Source organism: Rhyacophila brunnea, unplaced genomic scaffold, assembly GCF_057557595.1.
Source record: "Rhyacophila brunnea isolate RB1 unplaced genomic scaffold, BYU_Rbru_1.0 scaffold_19, whole genome shotgun sequence".
Taxonomy (NCBI): Eukaryota; Metazoa; Arthropoda; class Insecta; order Trichoptera; family Rhyacophilidae; genus Rhyacophila; species Rhyacophila brunnea.
Window position 1 is genome coordinate 9,932,758 of NW_028232848.1, and position 20,481 is coordinate 9,953,238.

The 20,481-nt window shown below is 33.9% G+C and overlaps 1 protein-coding gene across 2 annotated transcripts in view; it reads left to right on the top strand.

Moving 5' to 3' along the window:
- Positions 1–20,481, top strand: part of Pi3K59F (phosphatidylinositol 3-kinase 59F) — a 37,126-nt gene that overhangs the window by 4,484 nt on the left and 12,161 nt on the right. The window contains exons 1-9 of one of the 2 annotated variants that reach the window (XM_085946149.1): positions 2,492–2,661; positions 5,776–5,913; positions 6,816–6,938; positions 8,781–8,876; positions 12,225–12,465; positions 14,886–14,991; positions 16,668–16,774; positions 17,198–17,332; positions 19,194–19,320. In XM_085946149.1, the coding sequence (XP_085802275.1) occupies positions 5,779–5,913; positions 6,816–6,938; positions 8,781–8,876; positions 12,225–12,465; positions 14,886–14,991; positions 16,668–16,774; positions 17,198–17,332; positions 19,194–19,320 (1,070 nt within the window). In that variant the 5' untranslated portion in view covers positions 2,492–2,661; positions 5,776–5,778. Of the gene's footprint in view, positions 1–2,491; positions 2,662–5,775; positions 5,914–6,815; positions 6,939–8,780; positions 8,877–12,224; positions 12,466–14,885; positions 14,992–16,667; positions 16,775–17,197; positions 17,333–19,193; positions 19,321–20,481 lie in introns of those variants that run through there. The other variant, XM_085946148.1, reaches the window with a different exon arrangement.

A 20,481-nucleotide genomic window follows, 5' to 3' on the forward strand; every position in this document is an offset into this window, starting at 1 on the left:
TCTATCAACTGCTGGATGAAGGTCTCTCCAAGCTGATTCCACTTCTCTCAGTTCTGTGCGTTGCGTTGACTATAATTTAATTAAATTATAATTTATTATTAAAGACCGTCCAACCCCTTTAGGTTGTGTAGTACTGACATAATATTCATGTGTAAATAAAACACTGTTCTTGTTGGTTTAGACTTTACAGGAAGCCAGCAGCAAAAAAATTTTGAAAAGAGCCGATATACTGGATTATTTGTTAGGTTAGGTTAGGTTTTCACTCTTGAATTCGTAAATTTTGCCAAAACCAGCTATGAAAATTGAATTAATGTTCATTAATCATGATAATGGGATTATGTACCACCTTTGTAGGGAGACTTTAGGTAAACCTTTTATGTTAGTTTACATGAGTCATACTCTAATAATTAGCAAGAATTTAGATATTTTTTTGTACATGTTTGGATGGGCTTTCCACCTAGTAATAATAATAATTGGTAAACTATTTCCTGTTCACGTTTAAACTGTACATTGAAATATTTATCTACCATGTTTGAGCAGTTGGCTAACATCCATTTCTCGTAAAAAAATCTTTTAATACAAACCTTCACTATGTGGACGCCAGTGTCAAAAGAAAAAAAATGTTTTTATACCATTTTACGTATAGACAATTTAAAAAAAAATGGTTAACTTTATAACTAAAACCACTGACTTCAATGTTTACTCACATTCTTGAATACATATTGTTCCTTGCGTATGTTTTGATAACATATGAAGTACAGTCGAACTTGGTTATTACGAGGAAGATGGGACCGACTGAATTTGCTCGTTATAAGCATTACTAGTTGTTTGCATATAACATAAAAAATCTAAAAACCATCGTAAAAATCCCCGAAACAAGCATAGCATTCATAAACTACAAAAGAAGTTGTTTATTGTCATGAAGTGCTGAGTCGCCGGTGCTGGTAAGTACCTACTGACATCACAAAGCTTGAATTTTTTACATGCAATTTCAACCATATGCATGGATACTTTTTCAATGTTGTCGGCGAAAACACCAATTAGGTACTTGGACACTTAACTAGTGTCATAAACGTAATCCGATCCTGGCGCCATCGGTCTAGTTAACTGCCCGGTCGGATTTTATTGCTTAGGGTCGAAAATGTTGTTTTTAAACAATCGACACATTAACAGTTTGCTTGGTATACCCGAGAAGTAGCTCGTTATAAACGTGAATAAATGTATGGAGAAAATCATAAACTAAAATGTCAACGAAAGTTTCGTCATTACATCCGAGATCTCGCTATTACCGTGATTGTAATAACCAAGTTAGACTGTATTTGAGAAGTTCAAAAATCAGGCTAAAAATTGACAAAATATTAAACACAGCTATCTTAATGCAATCACTAGCGTAAGGTAATAGTTGATGACCTTGATGTCTTTCTGTTGAATTATTAACAACAAAAAAATAATACATATTATTTCACGTTTGTTTAATGTTTGCGCGCTTTGAAAGTGAAATTAATGTCGGCTGGTTTTAATTTATATCACACACAAATAATTGTCAGTGGCGGCTCAAAGTCATTTCACGTGGGGTCTACTATTATAAGTTTAATTAACTATTTTTTTATTCAACGAATAATTCACAAGATTTGAGAATGTAACATTCTAATTATTGAACATCACGGCAATTGGTGACCGCCAATGACACGTGCAGAATTGCGAAATACATTATTGTAGGTACTTCCGTAATTTAAAATTTATCCAAATGTTTCCTCCAGTTGCTTGCGGGTTTTAGAAGTTGGCAGGTGTGTTTTTAGATGTATCAGAGATTTATATATCATCATCATCATCATCAGCTTGAATCTATCCACTGCTGGATGAAGGCCTCTTCAAGTATGGTATTCTACTGGTATTGGTATTTTCATTTGGCGTTGCAATCCCTAGAATGTCATTGTAGACATGTGAAATTATCGTAAAGTGAATCTGTAATGTGGTGTAGCTAACTTAATAGATTTCATACATCTATGCTCCATCTCTATAGAAGTAACTTTAGTGCGAACATAAAAATTAATCATACATAACTTGAAAACACCTCAGATATAAATACCCACTAGAAAAAATCATATTTGAAAAAAAAATATGATGCTCGACGGGATTTGAATGTGCCAATTATGCTACGAGCCTCCTATCTAATTGCAACAATTTAAACCAGTAGGTCATACATGAAATGCTTATCAAATTGCGTTATTATTGTCTATCGATTTTTGTGTATTTAATCAAGGAATATTAATTACCTTAATTACTAACTGACACACCACCCCGGCGCTCTCGCCAATTATTTTAGCTATAACGTCTACTTGAACTTGCTAACAATTTTTAATAAACCATGGAATTCATTGTTTAAAACAAATGGTTTAATAAAAATTAATACTCGCAGGATCCCCATAAACATATAAGATAGTGCTGCCCCTGCAAACGGTGAAAATAATAAGTACTAGGTAGTTATCTCACTTCAATAATATTAATGAGATAAACAGCTGACCTCTGATTTACTCGTATGATCGTCAACAATCTCTGTAACAACATATGGAGCAATATTCTGAGATGCAAATAGTATTGTGAGATATGCAGTAGTCATGACATCTAGTGAATTTCGTTAACTATTGCCATAGAAGTTATGTGAGTCAAATTTATATATGTTTTATTATTATCAAAAAATATTAAATCAATCCTGTGTTCACGACGGCTGTTGTAAGTTTTTTTTAGAAAACGTATTTGAAATATTATGATATGTAAATTGTACGTAAAACATTTCATCGTGGCACAATTCGCCATGAGCTTTCTTATCGGAAAGCGATGACCGAATACTATACGGTTTCCAATTTTATTAGATTCAATATAATATAATTCAATTTTCATAGCTGATTTTGGCAAAATTCATGAATTCAAGAATGAAAACCTAACCTAATAACAAATAATCCACTATATTGGCTATTTTCAATATTTGTTTGCTGCTGTCTTCCTATAAAGTGTAAACCGACAAGAACCGTGTTTTATTTTGACATGAATTTTATGTCAGTACTATACAAACCGAAGAGGTTGGACGTCTTTAGTATACGGCCATATATTTCCGATACAACATTTCATGGTGAAGTGTAATACGGCGAACTGCATACGTACAAGTTTCCGGACACGATTAAGAACGGTGGAAAATCTAAGGCGAAATGGACATATTAGAATGTATTTGAACGAGACAGTAATATTTTCTTAGATACCTTTTTAGCACATACAATATTTTCACTGTATAAAAGAGTAATGAAAACCAACATTTAATTTTGTGTATTCAGTTAGGTAATGTAACAAAATTCTAGTGAAAATTGGATATATGTACAACATCTGTGCTCTAACCCTTCTAAATGTAATGTGTATTAATACTTTGTGTTTTAAAATTATGATTATAATATGTTATTTTAAGTGTCAAATAATTTGGACTACTTGTAACATTTTGAGTAATAGCGCCTGTAAACATGCATGGATTTACTGTTAACAATAGCGTGTAAATTAAACTATCACGATAATATATGTTTACACGCAAAAGTGCTTACTGTCTCGCCAATCTAATTCTTCAAGCTTAAGCGAGATGCGTTGTTGTCATTGTATGGTACTATTTTTGATAGGTTCTGATATTGGTAAACGTCAAAATGCTCTGTGCGGTATTGTCCTACTGCGCAGGTGCAGATATTGCACAAGTTCCAACTATCACGTGAAAATTCAGAAGCCGCTGAACTTTTTTGATTCATGTACATTGTTTTATGTTTAATGTGTTTAGTGACAAAACATCATTTACAGAGAGTTAAAAATTGTAATGTAGAATTTACAATTGAATTATTTTATGAAATCTATTTACTCAATTTGGTCGCTGTTCAATCCTCAGTACCTCGTTTATTCCGAGGGAAAGAAAATTCCTTTGATGTTTCTGTTAAGTGTCGGGTATTCTTATTAGGAAAGATATTAGAAAATGGGAATAAAATTTTAGTGAATATACTATTATTTAAATCTGTATGTTACTTACTGCTATTATCATTAACCCTGGTTTTATCAGTTTTATAGAAACACATTAAATGAAAGGTTATTTAATGAACCACAAAATGGCAGTAATATTATATAGTCTTTTTACTCAGGAAAATGTGTCAACTTTGAGATAGTCTCAATTGAAAATGAAATACGACATAATATTTAAATTAATTATAATAAAACACAGTATAATAGAGTACTTTATCCACGTAATTTAATAACAATCAGTACTGGTCAACTTATGCAAAATTTAAGGATACATTGTCAATCCCGGAATTGCATGTTAAGTATTTTTTCAATCCCGGGATTGGAAGAAAAAAATTGAAACGTTCGCCATTTTTTTGTATCAGTATTTTTACTGGAATAATATAATTAATGTTTTACTTATTTTGCTAATGATATATTACGAGCGTTACGAGCTGATGATATCGTCGGTGTTTTGTAAAAAGGGCGAATCAACCATTTTGGCGAAATCGAGATTTTAATGAAAATACAATATTTACCCCACTAGCTTTGTTGCGTAAAAAGGGCGAATTTGTATCTCTACAGGAAAGTACTTAAAAACGATAATCGTAAGCGATGGTGCCCACAGACGCGTCGGGCGCGCGAAGTCGGCGAATGCAGTGTTTATTCATAACCATAATCACACGTCTCTTCCCGCGCATTACCCTTCACCTATGTTATAAGCGGCCCAAGCAGCACAAAATAAATATTATTACAGCGCCTCTCATAACAAAGCAATAAAAATATTATATTATTTCGGGGCTTGTAATTAAAATTTACGACGACATTCTTCAACCAGCGATAAACTGAACACGCAATAAAATAAAACAATGACTTCTCTGTAATTAAATAATTGCTTTCCGCCCGTCGATCGACAATGCCTCCCGCAGCGTGTTTTGGTCAATGAATGGACTCCATTGTATTTTCTTTCATTCGTATCGCCGAGAAGCGGTGATTCGCGAAAAAACGATGATTCATGCGGCGCGCGCGTATAATGCGTCGCCATATCCAGTGGGCGCTGGCGTATTTGATTACGTTGTATTTTCAATGATTTATGCGCCACTTGTAGAAATTTTGCGCGAGTGCGGCGCCTGACGCGTTCTGTGGGCACCATCGCTAAGGGCGAATATCCATTTAGTGTTACGAATAAAAAGCGAATGTGACATATTAGGCCTTTTAAAATATTATATAATAATGCCTATTATAATGACTATTCTTTCTAAGCTTTATTATAAACTTGTTAGATATTTATAATCATCCACAGGTAATTAACAAATAAATGTCAAAAGTTAAAAATCCTCCTTCTGTAAAATACCATTTTGGCTAATTCGCCCTTTTTACAAAACACCGACGATATGTTCTGTTGCACCAAATAATTCCGAGAAAGTAAACATCATGCTTATTCATTCTTTCAACAATCACACGCTACAATTTTTATCACCATTATTATGATGAAACTAATAAAGAGTAGGTTATTTCCTTTTTGAAACGTGTAACTCTCTTTAAGTTACTATTGTTTAGTTTACAAAATTACATTATTTCTGTGAAAACGATCGTATAAAAACTAATCCCGAGATTTGTGTATTGTCAATCTTGCAATTAGCTCTTATCCCGGGATTTGTATATTTCAATTCCGGAATTTGAGCATTTTCAATTCCTGATATTGCAAACGTTCCTTTTAAAAAAATGTACAGTCTATGATATGTTGTATTTCAGGGCATGTTTGATTTGCGGGTGTGGCCCGGTATAGAAGGCAGCGAGGACACTCCCGGGAAAGCCCCCGACAAAGGCAAAGAGCAGATGCAGAGGCTTGCCAAGCTGGCCAAGAAGCACAGAAACGGCCACATGAGCAAGGTTAGATTTCAATATTACTCAGTTATATTTTTGCATTAATTCTGCATGTTGGTAGAGGTGTATTTTGTGAACATGGCATCTGGAAATATTATTTATTTGTAAAAATCAATTTTTTTTTAAACTATGACAATTTAAAAAATAGTTTTATTACCTTTTAAAGAACTTATCAAACTACATTTTAACATTAACAATAAATAATATGGTGTAATAACCTATTAATTAATTATTTTATTCATCGAATAATTCACAAGATTTGAGAATGTAACATTCTATATATTGAACATCCATAATTTGATAACATCTCGTGCATATACCCATTAGAAAAAAAAAATTTAGTTAAAAATATAACATTTGAACCTGTAATTGCTGGATTCGCGCCAGTGTGCTTTTCCAATTAAGGCAATTTGGGCATACTACTTAATTACGACGATTTTAACTATTAGTTCTTCCATGAAATACTTATGAATTAGTTTACATTAATAAGATTTAATGTTGTTACCAGTATAAATATTCATCTACTGTAATTTGTATTATTAGAATATAAACATCGTTTAATTTATTGTCATCTGTTTGTGTTATATTACTGATCTTTTCTTGGGTTGTGAAATGAAAACTGTTTTGTCAACAAATCTGGGTCACATCTCAAAAAGGTTAATTTGTAATTAATCTGAAAAATGCAGATTTAATTAAAATAATTGCTTATGCAGAAAGAAAATTATAACTATTATTTAAAATACCATAGACAAAACAAATAACACAAAGTTGCATAGACGTGAAAGATAAAAATTAACATACATTATTTTGCTTATCTCTAACACGTGAGGTGAATATTATTATTATATTTACTGATGAGATTTTTATCATTCCTGCACCAATCTATTGATTTCCTGATTGTTTTCTAGGTGGACTGGTTGGATCGCCTCACTTTCAGAGAGATCGAAATGATCAATGAAAGCGAAAAAAGAAACTCAGAGTATCTCTACTTGATGATTGAATTCCCAACGGTGCAAGTTGAAGGAGTTAACGTGAGTATTTTTTGTTTTCATATTAAGCAATATTGCATCGAATTACCAGGAAATCGTTTTGACAACCTGCAATATGTCGTCGGTAATATTCAAGTAAAATTGAGATGTATTATAATTTTAAACATATAATATAGATAGATGGTTCGTTGTTATAGACTAATAATGTTTAATATAACACTAGCTGCCGGAACCTACGGGAGCAAATATGATGTGGTGTGAGATTTTCTATTTGGTAATAAAAAATAAAATTAGTAGGTACTAACCAATTTTTTCTTTTGACCATGTCCAATATTAATAAGATCATATAGGCCTCCACAGAGTAAAGGTTTGTATAAACAGATTTTGTTTTGACGACAAATGGATGTTGGCCACTGGTTCAACCTGTTCAACTCCATACTCTCACTTCAAACACAAATTGAAAAACAATATGTGGATTTGCCAGATCCATGAAATTATAAATCGATGCGTAAGCCGCTCGGCCTATCTATATCTAGTGGTAATTAGAAAAAATTGGTTTTAATATTACATGTAAACACGTAGCAATCAATAAACAGAAATACATTTTGAAAATGAAACTTTCTGACATTAGAGAGTGAATTGTCATATAAGGCATTGAGCTACTTTACAAGCTGCTTATCGGAGAGCTTAAAAGCGAGCGAGTCAGCTAGTGCGATTGTGATGATGACACACAGAACTTTCCACTCGCTCAGAAGCCATCAAGCTAGCGAGTTGAAACCGTCATTTTTGGTACCTTTTTGACAGGACGTATTGAGCAGTTCGTTTTTTTACCGGGAGATCGCCACTATCGCTCTACTGCACAGACGTATATTGGACCACACGCCAGCGTGTAGCGTGTAAAGTAATCCGGCTGTCAACTTTTCTCGGTAGATTGTTTACAATCTGCTTGTTAGCTAGTTCGATGATGACACTGGGCGAGTTTACAAGCAGATTGTAAATTCGCTGGCTTGTAGCTTGTAATGCGTCAATTACATTGAGCTACTTTACGAGCTATTTGTTGGCGAATTTAAAAGCGGGCGATTCAGCTACTGCGATTGTGATGATGACACGCAAACTTTCCATTCGCTGAGAAGCCAACAAGCTAGCGACTATTTTGACAGAACGTAGCTCGTTTTTTACCCGGAGGTCGCTACTACGCTCTACTGCGTAGACGGAGTAGGCCCACATGCCGGCGTGTAGCGTGTAAAGTTGACCGGCTTTCAACTTTTCTCGGTAGATTGTTTACAATCTGCTTGTTCGATGATGACACTGGGCGACTTTCCAGGCAGATTGTAAATTCTCCAACAAGCAGCTCGTAAAGTAGCTCAATGTCATTGACGCATAAGGTAGCACAATGTCATCGACGCAATAAACATAGTTTGTATGCAAGTGACAGATGGAATAGGTATTCGTTTGTTTTTTTTTAAATCTCCTATAAAATGAGTGGATAGTATGCAAATGACAGTATTTGCGACTTTCTTTTGTTTTTTTTTAAATTCTGTATAAAATGACTGGATATCAAAATAATGCATTTTGAATTTGAAATAGTTGGTTACATATTATAAAGATATAAACAATATGTATCGAAAAATACGCCTTACAAATTTTATATACTTATAAGATAATGTAATTATTATATTATTATGTTGATGAACATATTATTATAATTTAAAAGATACATAACCTTTCTTGTAGTATTTTCATTGAGCCCATACTACCTTTATTTCGCTCAGGAAATTCCTTTCCCACCTAAAAGGGTTCGAGGGATTTAATATTATAGTAATATAAAATGTTATGTGAGAACTTCAACATTAAAAACAATCTAACCGATTGATGTTAATTTAGCACGCCGTAGTTTACTACGAACAAGATGGTGATGAGATGTATCAATTTAGAGCGCAGGCAGACATTGTGAGAGTTCCGGACCATGAAATATTGCAAGTAAGACATTGAACATTGTTTTTGATGGAGTCATTCCACTTTTACATATTGTGAGGGATATCTGTACGACACAAATAGTTTTCCCTTGCATTTTGCCATATTTTGAACATTTTTCTTTTAAAAATCCCAGACATAATTTTTAATAGGTACCAGAATTACAGGACAGTTTTTAGATTTCCACATACAATTCCAAAATTCATGTGCTAACATTTTTATGCCCTTTTAGCTGGAAATTGAAAATTTTAGGATTTTCCTTTTCTCATATAAATGATCTACCCAATTTATAAAAAAATATCATTTTTGATATATATATATATTTTTGACCATGTCCGATCCTAAGAAGATCGTATGGGCCTCCACAGAGTGTAGGTTTGTATTAACAGATTTGTCATTTTTACGAGAAATGGGTGTTAGCCACTTGTTCAACCTATTAGGTCCATACTCTGACTCCGAACACACATTGAAAAACAATACAGTGTATGTGCCAGACCCAGGATATGAAGCTGGGACCCACAACATTATAAGCCGACGCGTAAGCCGTTTGGCCATCGTATTCGTTAAATATTTAGCAAATAAAAAACATAGTAGGTACCTTGATTGTTTTTTATATTAATGGACATTTTTTCCGATCCTGTTATTCTACCATAGAAGTTAGAAAATTAATTGTATTTTTCTGAGGTCTCCGTGTATTTTTATAAAAATTTAATTATACTTCATTAATTGACAAGAAGGTCTAATTTTTGTCAAAACTAATCCCAGAATGAAAATATTTTCAATCCCAATATTTAAGGAATTTCTAGATTAAAATCTGGAAATAAATTACCGGAATAGTGAACACCATTATTCATATTGTATTAACTTGATAAAAATGATTACCTACCATTATTTGGTATATTACTGTATAAATAATTTGGACCAATTAAAATTAATTAAGTACCTATATACATCAAGTGAAAATAATTTAATGAATAATCATTTCAGTACATAATGGTCATGCCATTATTTATATAAAACCTACCCACTTTGTAGCCATGTTGTAGTCATGCTAATCTGTTTACCTGTTACTTTCTTTTTGTAACACATAAGTCAATTAGCAGTATTTAACCTGACATGCATCAGAGTGCACTGGCAGTTGAATGACCCGCGTGTTAAACCCTTCCACATAGCGGTCACAATACATAGGCTTCCCTGTTTCTTTTTCCCCATTCTCCATTTACATATCAGTTTTAATTCATCCCTAAGTGCGTTTGTGATGATATTTTTGTGTGGAATGGCAGCTCATTTGTTGATATTCTCAATCGAAATGAGAAGATCCGGGGAAGGCTATTGTAAATTCATGATACAGAACCGTTTGGAACTGGAAGACATTTGAGTCGATTCGTGAATAAGAGTGATTACGTTAATTTTAGTATAACTTACGTAATATCAATAATTTAACACACGCGTAATTTGATCGAGTAAATAATTAAAATGACGTATTGCGATGTTTGCACAATTTGTATATTTTGCCTGTTGTTGTAAGTCATTCATTGTATTTTATACAGCCGAAGAATTCATTTATTTATTTTTCTTATCTTGACTCAAAACATTGTCCATTTATAATGACGTTCAGGTATTTATCAATAAAATAATATGACAATTTGAATAATATTATTTATTTATAATATGACACGAAATATATGCTTTGAAATTAATCAAAAAAATATTCAAAATTTTTATTAATAACTTAAGGGGGGACATGCTCGTCGAAGGTCAAAATTGAGTTTTTATTGTATTTTCAAACCATGACTCTGGACACTCCTTAAACGTTGTAGATAATCTATTTATATAATTTTGAAGCCTTATTATCCTTTATAGTTATTTTGAACATTTGATGACTGCATAAAGTATTTTTGTTACATAAAATAGTATTCTTTTAAACCTCTCGCTCTAATGTTTTAGAATATAGTCATATTTCGGTACATAACTGTGCAGCGGTGTTAAAATTTTTTACATTTATTAATTTTTAAACGCATTTATAAAACCATTAGTATAATTTATTACGAGATAATTTTTGTAAAATATTCACGATAAAAAATTATATTGATAATCTCTGTGATCCCAAATTTGACAAGAATTAGGCATTTTATTATTCAAAAAATCGGCAAGATTAACACATTTGAAGATGATTTTAAAGATATTTATAATAAGCTATGTCTTTGATCATTCAAGTGTGATAAACATCTTATGAATAATGATTGCTTTATAATAATTATTGACCTAAGAATAAGGTAGTGTTTTTTTGAAATACGCCATTTCTTTTGTCATTCCCCAGTGGTTAAGCTACAACATACGGCCGTAGCCATAAATTGACAAACTATAATTGAAGTAGGGAGTAAAATAATATTGACGCGCGTGTTTGAACATGTACCGTTTAAAAAAAAATTAAAAAAAATTCAGTTAGGTACATGTTCAAACACGCGCGTTAACATAATTTTACTCTTTACTTTAATTATAGTTTGTCAATATATGGCTACGGCCGTGTGTTGTAGCTTAACCACTGGGGAATGACAAAAGAAATGGCGTATTTCAAAAAAACACTACCTTATTCTTAGGTCAATAATTATTATAAAGCAATCATAATTCATAAAATGTTTATCACACTTGAATGATCAAAGACATAGCTTATAATAAATATCTTTAAAATCATCTTCAAATGTGTTAATCTTGCCGATTTTTTGAATAATAAAATGCCTAATTCTTGTCAAATTTGGGATCACAGAGATTATCAATATAATTTTTTATCGTGAATATTTCACAAAAATTATCTCGTAATAAATTATACTAATGGTTTCATAAATGCGTTTAAAAATTAATAAATGTAAAAAATCTTAACACCGCTGTACAGATATGTACCGAAATATGACTATATTCTAAAACATTAGAGCGAGAGGTTTAAAAGAATACTATTTTATGTAACAAAAATACTTTATGCAGTCATCAAATGTTCAAAATAACTATAAAGGATAATAAGGCTTCAAAATTATATAAATAGATTATCTACAACGTTTAAGGAGTGTCCAGAATCATGGTTTGAAAATACAATAAAAACTCAATTTTGACCTTCGACGAGCATGTCCCCCCTTAAGAATCGTCACAATTATGAAATTAATTTCCACACAACATTTTTTACCATCCTTATTGACAATGCACCATTCCTTATGTATGCCTAATTAATTGACAAACAAAAATAAATCTTTTAATAAAACGTTCGCAATGATATTCTACAAAAGAACATCCATCGCGGGGAATATGGTGAAGGTTCTATTGAAGCGTGCAAAGCGCTTGTTCACGTGCTCTCGTGTGCAGGAGAATCTGGTGGAGAGCAAGCATCACAAACTGGCGAGGTCTCTGCGCAACGGGATGTCGGACCGGGACGCCAAGCCCAACGCCAACGTGAGGGATTTGCTGAACGCCATCGTGTCGTATCCACCCACCAAGAACCTGAGCAGCGAGGAGCAGGATCTTGTTTGGAAGTTCAGGTTCTACCTCAGCAGTCAGAAGAAGGCGCTCACGAAGTTCCTTAAATGCGTCAACTGGAGCTTGAACGGTGAGACAAATATATATACCTATTTCATTACTATGAGAAGTGCAATTTCTCTTTTATTATTATCATCTGGATAAAGGCCTCTCCAACCTGTTACGTCCAACTTTGTACGCAACGTTTTGTACTACGTAGTGACTAAATTATTCTCTTCTTCAAGCTGATGTACTGCTCATTTTTATTTAAGGATTCTTAGCAAAACTTTTAAATTGCATACTTACCATTGTTCTCTTGTAATGCACATTGGCATTAATCCGATGGATGCAGATTCAAGTCCTGTCAGGTGATCTTTTTTCAAGATTTTTTCTAATAAGTATGTTTCTGAGATGTTTCCAAATTATGTATGTTCATATAAAAGACAATTACCTATAGATGGCAGGTTGTGTTTTTAATGTTATTAAAATATGTTGGCAATCCCAAATAGGTACATGATTGATATCATATAATATAGACGATAACAATATGCTATTTGACTATGTACATACAGTACTCTCTCAGTAATCCGCCACCCCAAAAACCAGACAAGTGTCCAATTAGTGAAAGCGACGGATTATAGTATTACATACCAAATATGGTAAAAATTAAAACAGGTTCTTCTTCTCTTCTTCCACGGCGCTACATCCCGGGGTGGGATTTGGCCTCCTCCACAACCGCTCTCCACTCACTCCGGTCTCTCGCCACACTTCTCCAGTTACCGGGTCTTCCTATATGAAGCCAGTCCACTTCTACGGCGTCAGCCCATCTCCTTCTTGGACGGCCTCTGGGTCTCTTCCGTTGGGGTAGCCACTTTGTCATGATCCTTGGCGCTCTAACTTCAGGCATTCTCTCCACATGTCCCGCCCATCATAGTCTTTGGGACTTACAGTATCTTATGATTGTTTGCTGTTCAATCAGCTCTTCCAACTCGTGGTTCATTTTTATTCTGTAGTTCCCATTTTCCAACGTGGGTCCAAAGATTTTGCGGAGTATTTTGCGCTCGAAGACAGCTAATTTGTTTTCCTCGTTTTGAGTTAAGCACCAAGTCTCACAGCCATAAGTGACCACTGGCCTTATAATTGTTTTATAAATTAGAAGTTTACTTCTTCGGCCTAGAATTTTCGACCCCACCAGTCGCTTGCAGGTAAGCCGGCATTTATTCCCGGAGATAAGGTGGATTTTTATCTCCTCTGCTGTCTTATTTTGGGTATTTAGGCTGGATCCGAGATACGTGAACTTGTCCACCCCTTCATATGCATGCTGTCCTATGTCTATATTCTGCAGCGGTACCTGATCGCATGTGCTGACCATATATTTAGTTTTTGACTGGTTTATTTGCAGCCCAGCGTTTTCTGCTTTTATTTTCATAGTGCCACCATGGTCGATCATCCTCTGTTTGGATCTGCTTGTAATTACTATGTCGTCAGCATAAGCGCACATCTGCGTTGTACTGATATCTACCCATCCTTTTATGTTGGTTTCACGAGCTATGGTTTCCACCACAAGGTTAAATACCATAGTGGATAGCGCATCCCCTTGTCTCACACCTGATTCGATTTTGAAGGTTTTATTTATAATCAGTATTTACTAAATTATACATATTTATAAACTAAATATTAAACAGTAAATCACTTGACAAAACCAGTTGTGCAGTGAGGCAGATATTCTGGAATGGCTTAGGATTCCTGGCTGGAAAGCTTTTGGTCATAGGGAACTATGACCAAAAGCTTCAGTTTGTGTGTCCCGGTTGCATTGGAGCACGGCATAATTGTGATGCGGTCCTTGGGAACTTTTCTTTCTGGTATATAACTTTCATCGCGATGAACGTAAGTTTTACGAAGGTGAATTTTCCAAAATAAACCCGTCCCATCTGCGTTGTACACTTGTACGCGGCAGACTACTGAATTTGACAATCAAATACCGGCGAATTATAGAGCTTGATTTTATGCTTTCAACTAGTAAAAATAACGGCGGATTATAGTAGTTGTCGGATAATCGAGCGGCGGATTACTGAGAGTGTACTGTAATTCACAAGATTTAAGAATGTAACATTCTTTATTAATCGATATAATAGATTTTTGGGTTTCCACCGCGTGTTCTTCTTGCTTCTTTCCTCGATGTTTAGGGCTCGTTGTAGAGGCCATTTTCACGAGATAATGAGTATTGATGAAGTATACTGTAAGGTTTGGGAATGCGTGTCAATGAATTACAGTACACTTCATCAACACATTGTCTCTTGAGAATGGTCACGGTAACGAGCCTGGAACGTTGAGGAAAGAAGGAAGAAGAACAACAGTGAAAGTCTCATAAGAGTATATTATTCTTTATTGAATAAAAAAAATAGCTTATTTAAATTATTACTAAGTGCAAATATAAATATATATATTAAAAATTCGCTAAAAATGCACATACCATGTATAAGATGTCTTCATAAATGCTTACTAATGCAGGGGAAGTACGTCAGGCTCTTGCCATGATGCAGCAATGGGCGCCGATGGACGTGGAAGACGCTTTAGAACTACTCACTCCAAATTTCACTCATCCAGCTGTCCGAAGGTATAGTACCTAACCGATTTTGCAGTCATGCATATATCATTGCAATATCAAATTATTTGGACTATAAATAGAAGGAGCCTTATACGTTATTTCTGATTTGTTATTTTAAATTATTCGGCAAACGCATGACGCATGGTTAATTCGATGAACTCCACAAATATTAACATCGCTCAGTTGCGAATACGATTTTCTTACGCACGTAAAATGTCATTGTGATTACTTACTCAAGTGCAGTTATAAACGGTTTTATAGAAATTTTGCAGGATTTTTCAATTAAATAATAATGCAGAAGTGTACTATTATTGGCTGTAGTGATAAATTGCTGCTATGGGAAAAAAGTGTGTAATGTCGTTTTTCTTGGTGTTTAAAATGTTATCAGCCTGATGCTCCCATCCCGTAGCACATTTTGAATTTTTAAACAAACATTGTCAGTTGCCGAAATCACCAGAACAACAATGAGGTAACCTCACGCGTACCGCACTGCATCGACATCCGCATCACTCAATAAACGTTTTTTATCATCTTCTACACGCCTACACATTTTCGACTCATGTCAAAGTTGCGTGTTTTTTGTTTTAACGGTCGGCACTATGTATTTTCTATAAGAATGTTGTCTATTAAATATGGTCTGCTGGTTAAGTTCTGTTCAAAATATTATCTATGGATGCAATATCGCAAGTAATGTTAACGGACGCACACGTAGAAACCGTTAAAATTAATTGAAATTAGCATGAATAATAATTCAAAATCCTAATACATTAGAGTTGGCACTCTCCATCATTGAATTTATAGAGATAGCGATCGTTCAAAAGACAGAAAATTCGCAGTTCGAAAGACAGAAAAAATACCAAATGAAATATTGTTCAAACAATAGGAACACCGTGCATTTTAATTGACGATTAATATACCCAATATTTCCACCTTCTTATTTTCTTAAACGCTAATACAAAATCGATGCTTCTTTATCCGATATACAATGGCGTTTATTAATTTTGACCGGAGATCACGTTGCATTATTGTCACGACTGTGTGCGAGGGAGAGACTTGCAACGATGCTATGTTTATGTCAAGCCAAATTTCAGTGTGCGCTGTGCCTTATTTTTGTCAATAACAATGTTGGCAACACTCTTTTTTACCACGTTTTTATTAACTCGTATTCTTGTTTGTCCGGTACAGATTTTTTCTTGTTTGTCCAAGATTTTTAACCAACTTCCCGACTAGCTAGACATTTGAAACTTTTAGAATATATCAGAACACAACGACTATGCATTCTTTTAATACTTTTGGCCATCTTTAAGCAGAATTGAATTCATTTTCAGTTAATTCTGTTTTGTATGTTTGGGAAAAAAATTGTTAAAAGTAATAATTTTACTACTCACTATTATTGGTTGCTAAGTGGGTCCTAGCAACTAAATTATTAATATATACGTGCGTTACTATGGAAATCAATATGAATTGTCAAAATAACATTTCTGTATTCTATAATATTTATTCAGTATCTCTATCAAGTGCAATAAAAAGTTTTTATTAATACATAGAATTGTCAAGTTTATATGATTCAACAGAAAATTTAAAAACGTGGTGCATAAAAAGGTCTTTTTATCTTGTAATTATTATTTTTTATGTCGACACATTGATTAGAGGAGTCAAAATATGCGTTAAGAATATGTTTTCAGGTATGCCATATCAAGACTGAAACAAGCCCCTGACGAAGATCTCATGTTGTACTTATTGCAATTGGTCCAAGCTTTAAAATATGAAAATTTTGATGTCATCAAAGAAGGTATGTTATTTTTTGTATTGACTATTATAGGTCGATTTGGATTTAAAGTATCTCATTTATTAAATGAGGCGTCTCATTTTTTCTAATATTAAATATCAATTCTGTAATCCAGGGATTAAAAATTCTGCCTGGGATTGCAATTACTGTGCCTTTATTCCAATGTACCCACCGCAAGTAGAATGTACAAATTGTTATTATCTTGGTTACTAGGCAATTGCCTAGAGTTACCAAGGTAATAACAATTCGATAATCTCGAACGTCGCTATGAGTACATTGGAATAATGCCGCCGGTGGATATTCAAAAGTGACATAAAGCGTTTAGGGTTGATAAGTTTTTATGAGTACATACCGCCAGCTAGAAAATTTAATAGAAAATGTTGCCATATTGTGTCTATATTTATATGAAACCTTTTTGCTTTCTAGTTTATAAACAACTTCATCGAAGTGTGGATTCTTCCGGATCGAGCCTAACAGATTCTAAACAATCCCAAAGTGTTGTCAATCACAATTCGCTAACGGAAAATAGAGATTCTCTAGGAAATGTTTTGTCTACCACAGGTAAAAGAAAACTTGTATTAAAATTCCTTCAAAATATTCTATGAAGTATTTTACAAATGAAATTGGAAAAGGTGGATAGGGTAGATAAGGTGAATCACTTTGATTTCGAATCAACTGGCTAACCAAGTAAATCGCTCGATGCTCACGCGAATATGGAAATTTGAACCATAACAAGCCAGAAATTGTGGGTTGGCACTTCAATTTAGTATATCATGCATTCGAAGCATCAAAGATACGCCATAAAACCAAAGAATTTAGATTCTATAGATGGAGTCTTATACACTATTTCTATTATGACATTTTGGTTGGTAAACTGCACGGATATCATTAAAATTGTTAAATTGGTATTGTCGATTTCTTAACTCAAGCAATGGCTAGTTCTTACACTATTTACTTTTATAAATTACACATTTATAAATGATTTTACAGGATTTTCCAACTAAGTAGTAATGCCGGATTCTCTTTTCATACGTCTTGCAAATTGGTAAATAAATCATAGTGGAAGTGTGAAGTTCTCTCCAAATGAACCTGCAATGTAAAATCACTTGTAGCTAACTTAATCATTAGACCAGAGGTCAGTTTATTTGCTTCACTTTACGCATATGTTTAGTCTCCATCTACATAGAAGAAGCTTTAAAGTAGGTAATATATATTACCTACTTTGGTAATTACTTATTGAAATATGTCATGAAGACTATAACGTAACTTTGTGAGTGTGCAGAGAACCCTAGTGGAAGTGAACATGGAACGGATCACAGTGAAGACAAGAATTCTTTACACATTTGCCAGATATTGATGATGAAGATTATGAAAATGGAGAGCAAAACAAAATAATAATGTTTAGTGTCGTTTATGCTCACCACGTATACTCATTTTTTGTGTTGCCACTTGGCACCATTGCATTGTGCGTTGCCATTTGGCATCATTGTGTCGCATTGGCGAAAGGTGTAGATAGACTGTTAAGATATGACATAAATCGTGCACACTAAACTTTGTCGGTCAAACGTATTTGTTTTCATTGAACTAAGAAATGTGTATATAGTGTTATAGTTTTTGAAATTCAATTAAACCTTGCCTAATAGACATACATAACACCCACGATAGCCGCGTGGCTTAAGCGCCGGTCTATAGTGTCGAGGGTCCCGGGCTCGAATCCTGGGTTTGGCAAGTACACAAATTGTTTTTCAATTTGTGTATGAGTCAGAGTATGGACCTAATAGGTTAAGCAAGTGGCTGACATCCATTTCTCGTAAAAATAAAATCTGTTAATACAAACCTCCACTCTGTGGAGGCCCATATGATCCTATCAGGATCGGACATGGTCAAAAGAAAGAATAGATAATAGTCAGAAGATATTTGTTTATAAATAAACTATCTAAAATTATGCCGTTAAACCATACATAATTTTAGATATTTTGAAGATCCAAGAATATTTTTTATCGATTATGGTTTGGTTTAGGCAGGGATTAATGAATTTTAAAAACTGACCAACATTATCAGCTGTAATATGTATTCTTAATTCAATGAAAAATATATAAATATATATATATAAAAATAAAATAAATAATAATGTAAGAAAAAGTGTGCACTATTTTTGTTGTATCACCCATACCATACCTAAACTATAATGGTTTGGGTAGGCAGGGTTTAATTGAATTTTAAAAACTATTAGTTCATTGAAAACAAGTAAGTATGACTGACAAAGTTTAGTGTGCACTATTTATATCAAATCTTAATAGCCTACCTCCACCCCTCGCCACAGTTGAAGTGTATGTTGACATTACGTTTTGTGTATTGAAATTATTCCATCAAGTTGAACTGTTAAATGTTATTTTAATAATGATTATGTTTCTGTTTTCAGATCCTCCTCAGAACTTTTCATTGTCGGTGCCATACGCTGATGCGACCAACGCAGTGGAAACGCAATCTTTAAACAGCTTTAACATAAGCCAATCGAATAATAATGTCGACGGTAGTGATTTGAACTGGTAAATTACGCTCACATTTATTGTACGACAACATCTTCTTGGCTATGTGAAGTTGCTGTCCACTAAATGGGAGGAGCTTGTTAGTTTATAATGGGAGTGCGATTAAAAATGGGAGGAGCATGTTAGTTCACAGTTTTAACACGTAGGCAAGAAGATGTTGTCATAGAGTAATTCTGACGTTAAAAATGACATCGATAACATAACTTGCTAATACAATAGTAAATTGTATTAGCAAGTTTTACATAAAATGATTATTTTTTTTAAGTATTATTATAGTAGGTACAGTAGAAACTCGATATAACGGAGTAATGCAGGTGAGGGAGTGTCCATTGAAGCCTAAAGTCTGTTATAGAAAAACACAATCAATATAATATTTATTCGTCTTCGGATGATATATCCAGAAACACCCCTTGTGGAGTGACGATGTCAATTGAAGCCTAAAGTCTGTTATATAAAAACACAATCAGTATATAATATTTATTCGTCTTCGGATGATATATCCAGAAACACCCCTTGTGGAGTGACGATAATGTTCGATATCGACCCGCTAGCTTTCGGTAATCCTGCTTTGAAAAAAGAGTGAAGTTTTGTTTGCACCTTTGAAGTCTGCTGTTTTTTTTATAATCAACTCTTTTTATAATCAAAATTATGAAAATGCGTGTAATATAGTTGAATTTCAATATCTGACGAATAGTTGAGATGCAATATTATCGCTGATAACTTTATTTTTGGGCGGGTTGTCTCTTCTTCCTCGCTATCTTCACTTCCGTCCTCATTTTCTAAGATCTTAACTTCGTCTGCTATTATTTCACTTTCAGTCATGATGTGGATACCCAGGGTTACCTTCATCTACTTAAACGATTGTAAACTTATTGAATAGAGTAATAAATGCATCCATTCACTTTGAGTAAACAAATTAAACTGCTGTGCAACTGTGTGAATTAGCGGCCAGCGTTGCAAACGTCAGTGCTACGCTCAGTCTACGAGCACGACGTCATTATACCCCGTTTACACGTGCATAGATTTACTGCGCACAGAAAGAAAATGTATGGGGAAACATGTATTATCCTGTGCGTGCATAAATCAAACAAGTTTGGAAGCTTCCAAATTGTGAGATCTGCCCCTGTGCAGTAGAACGATATTGGCGAACCTGCCGGTAAA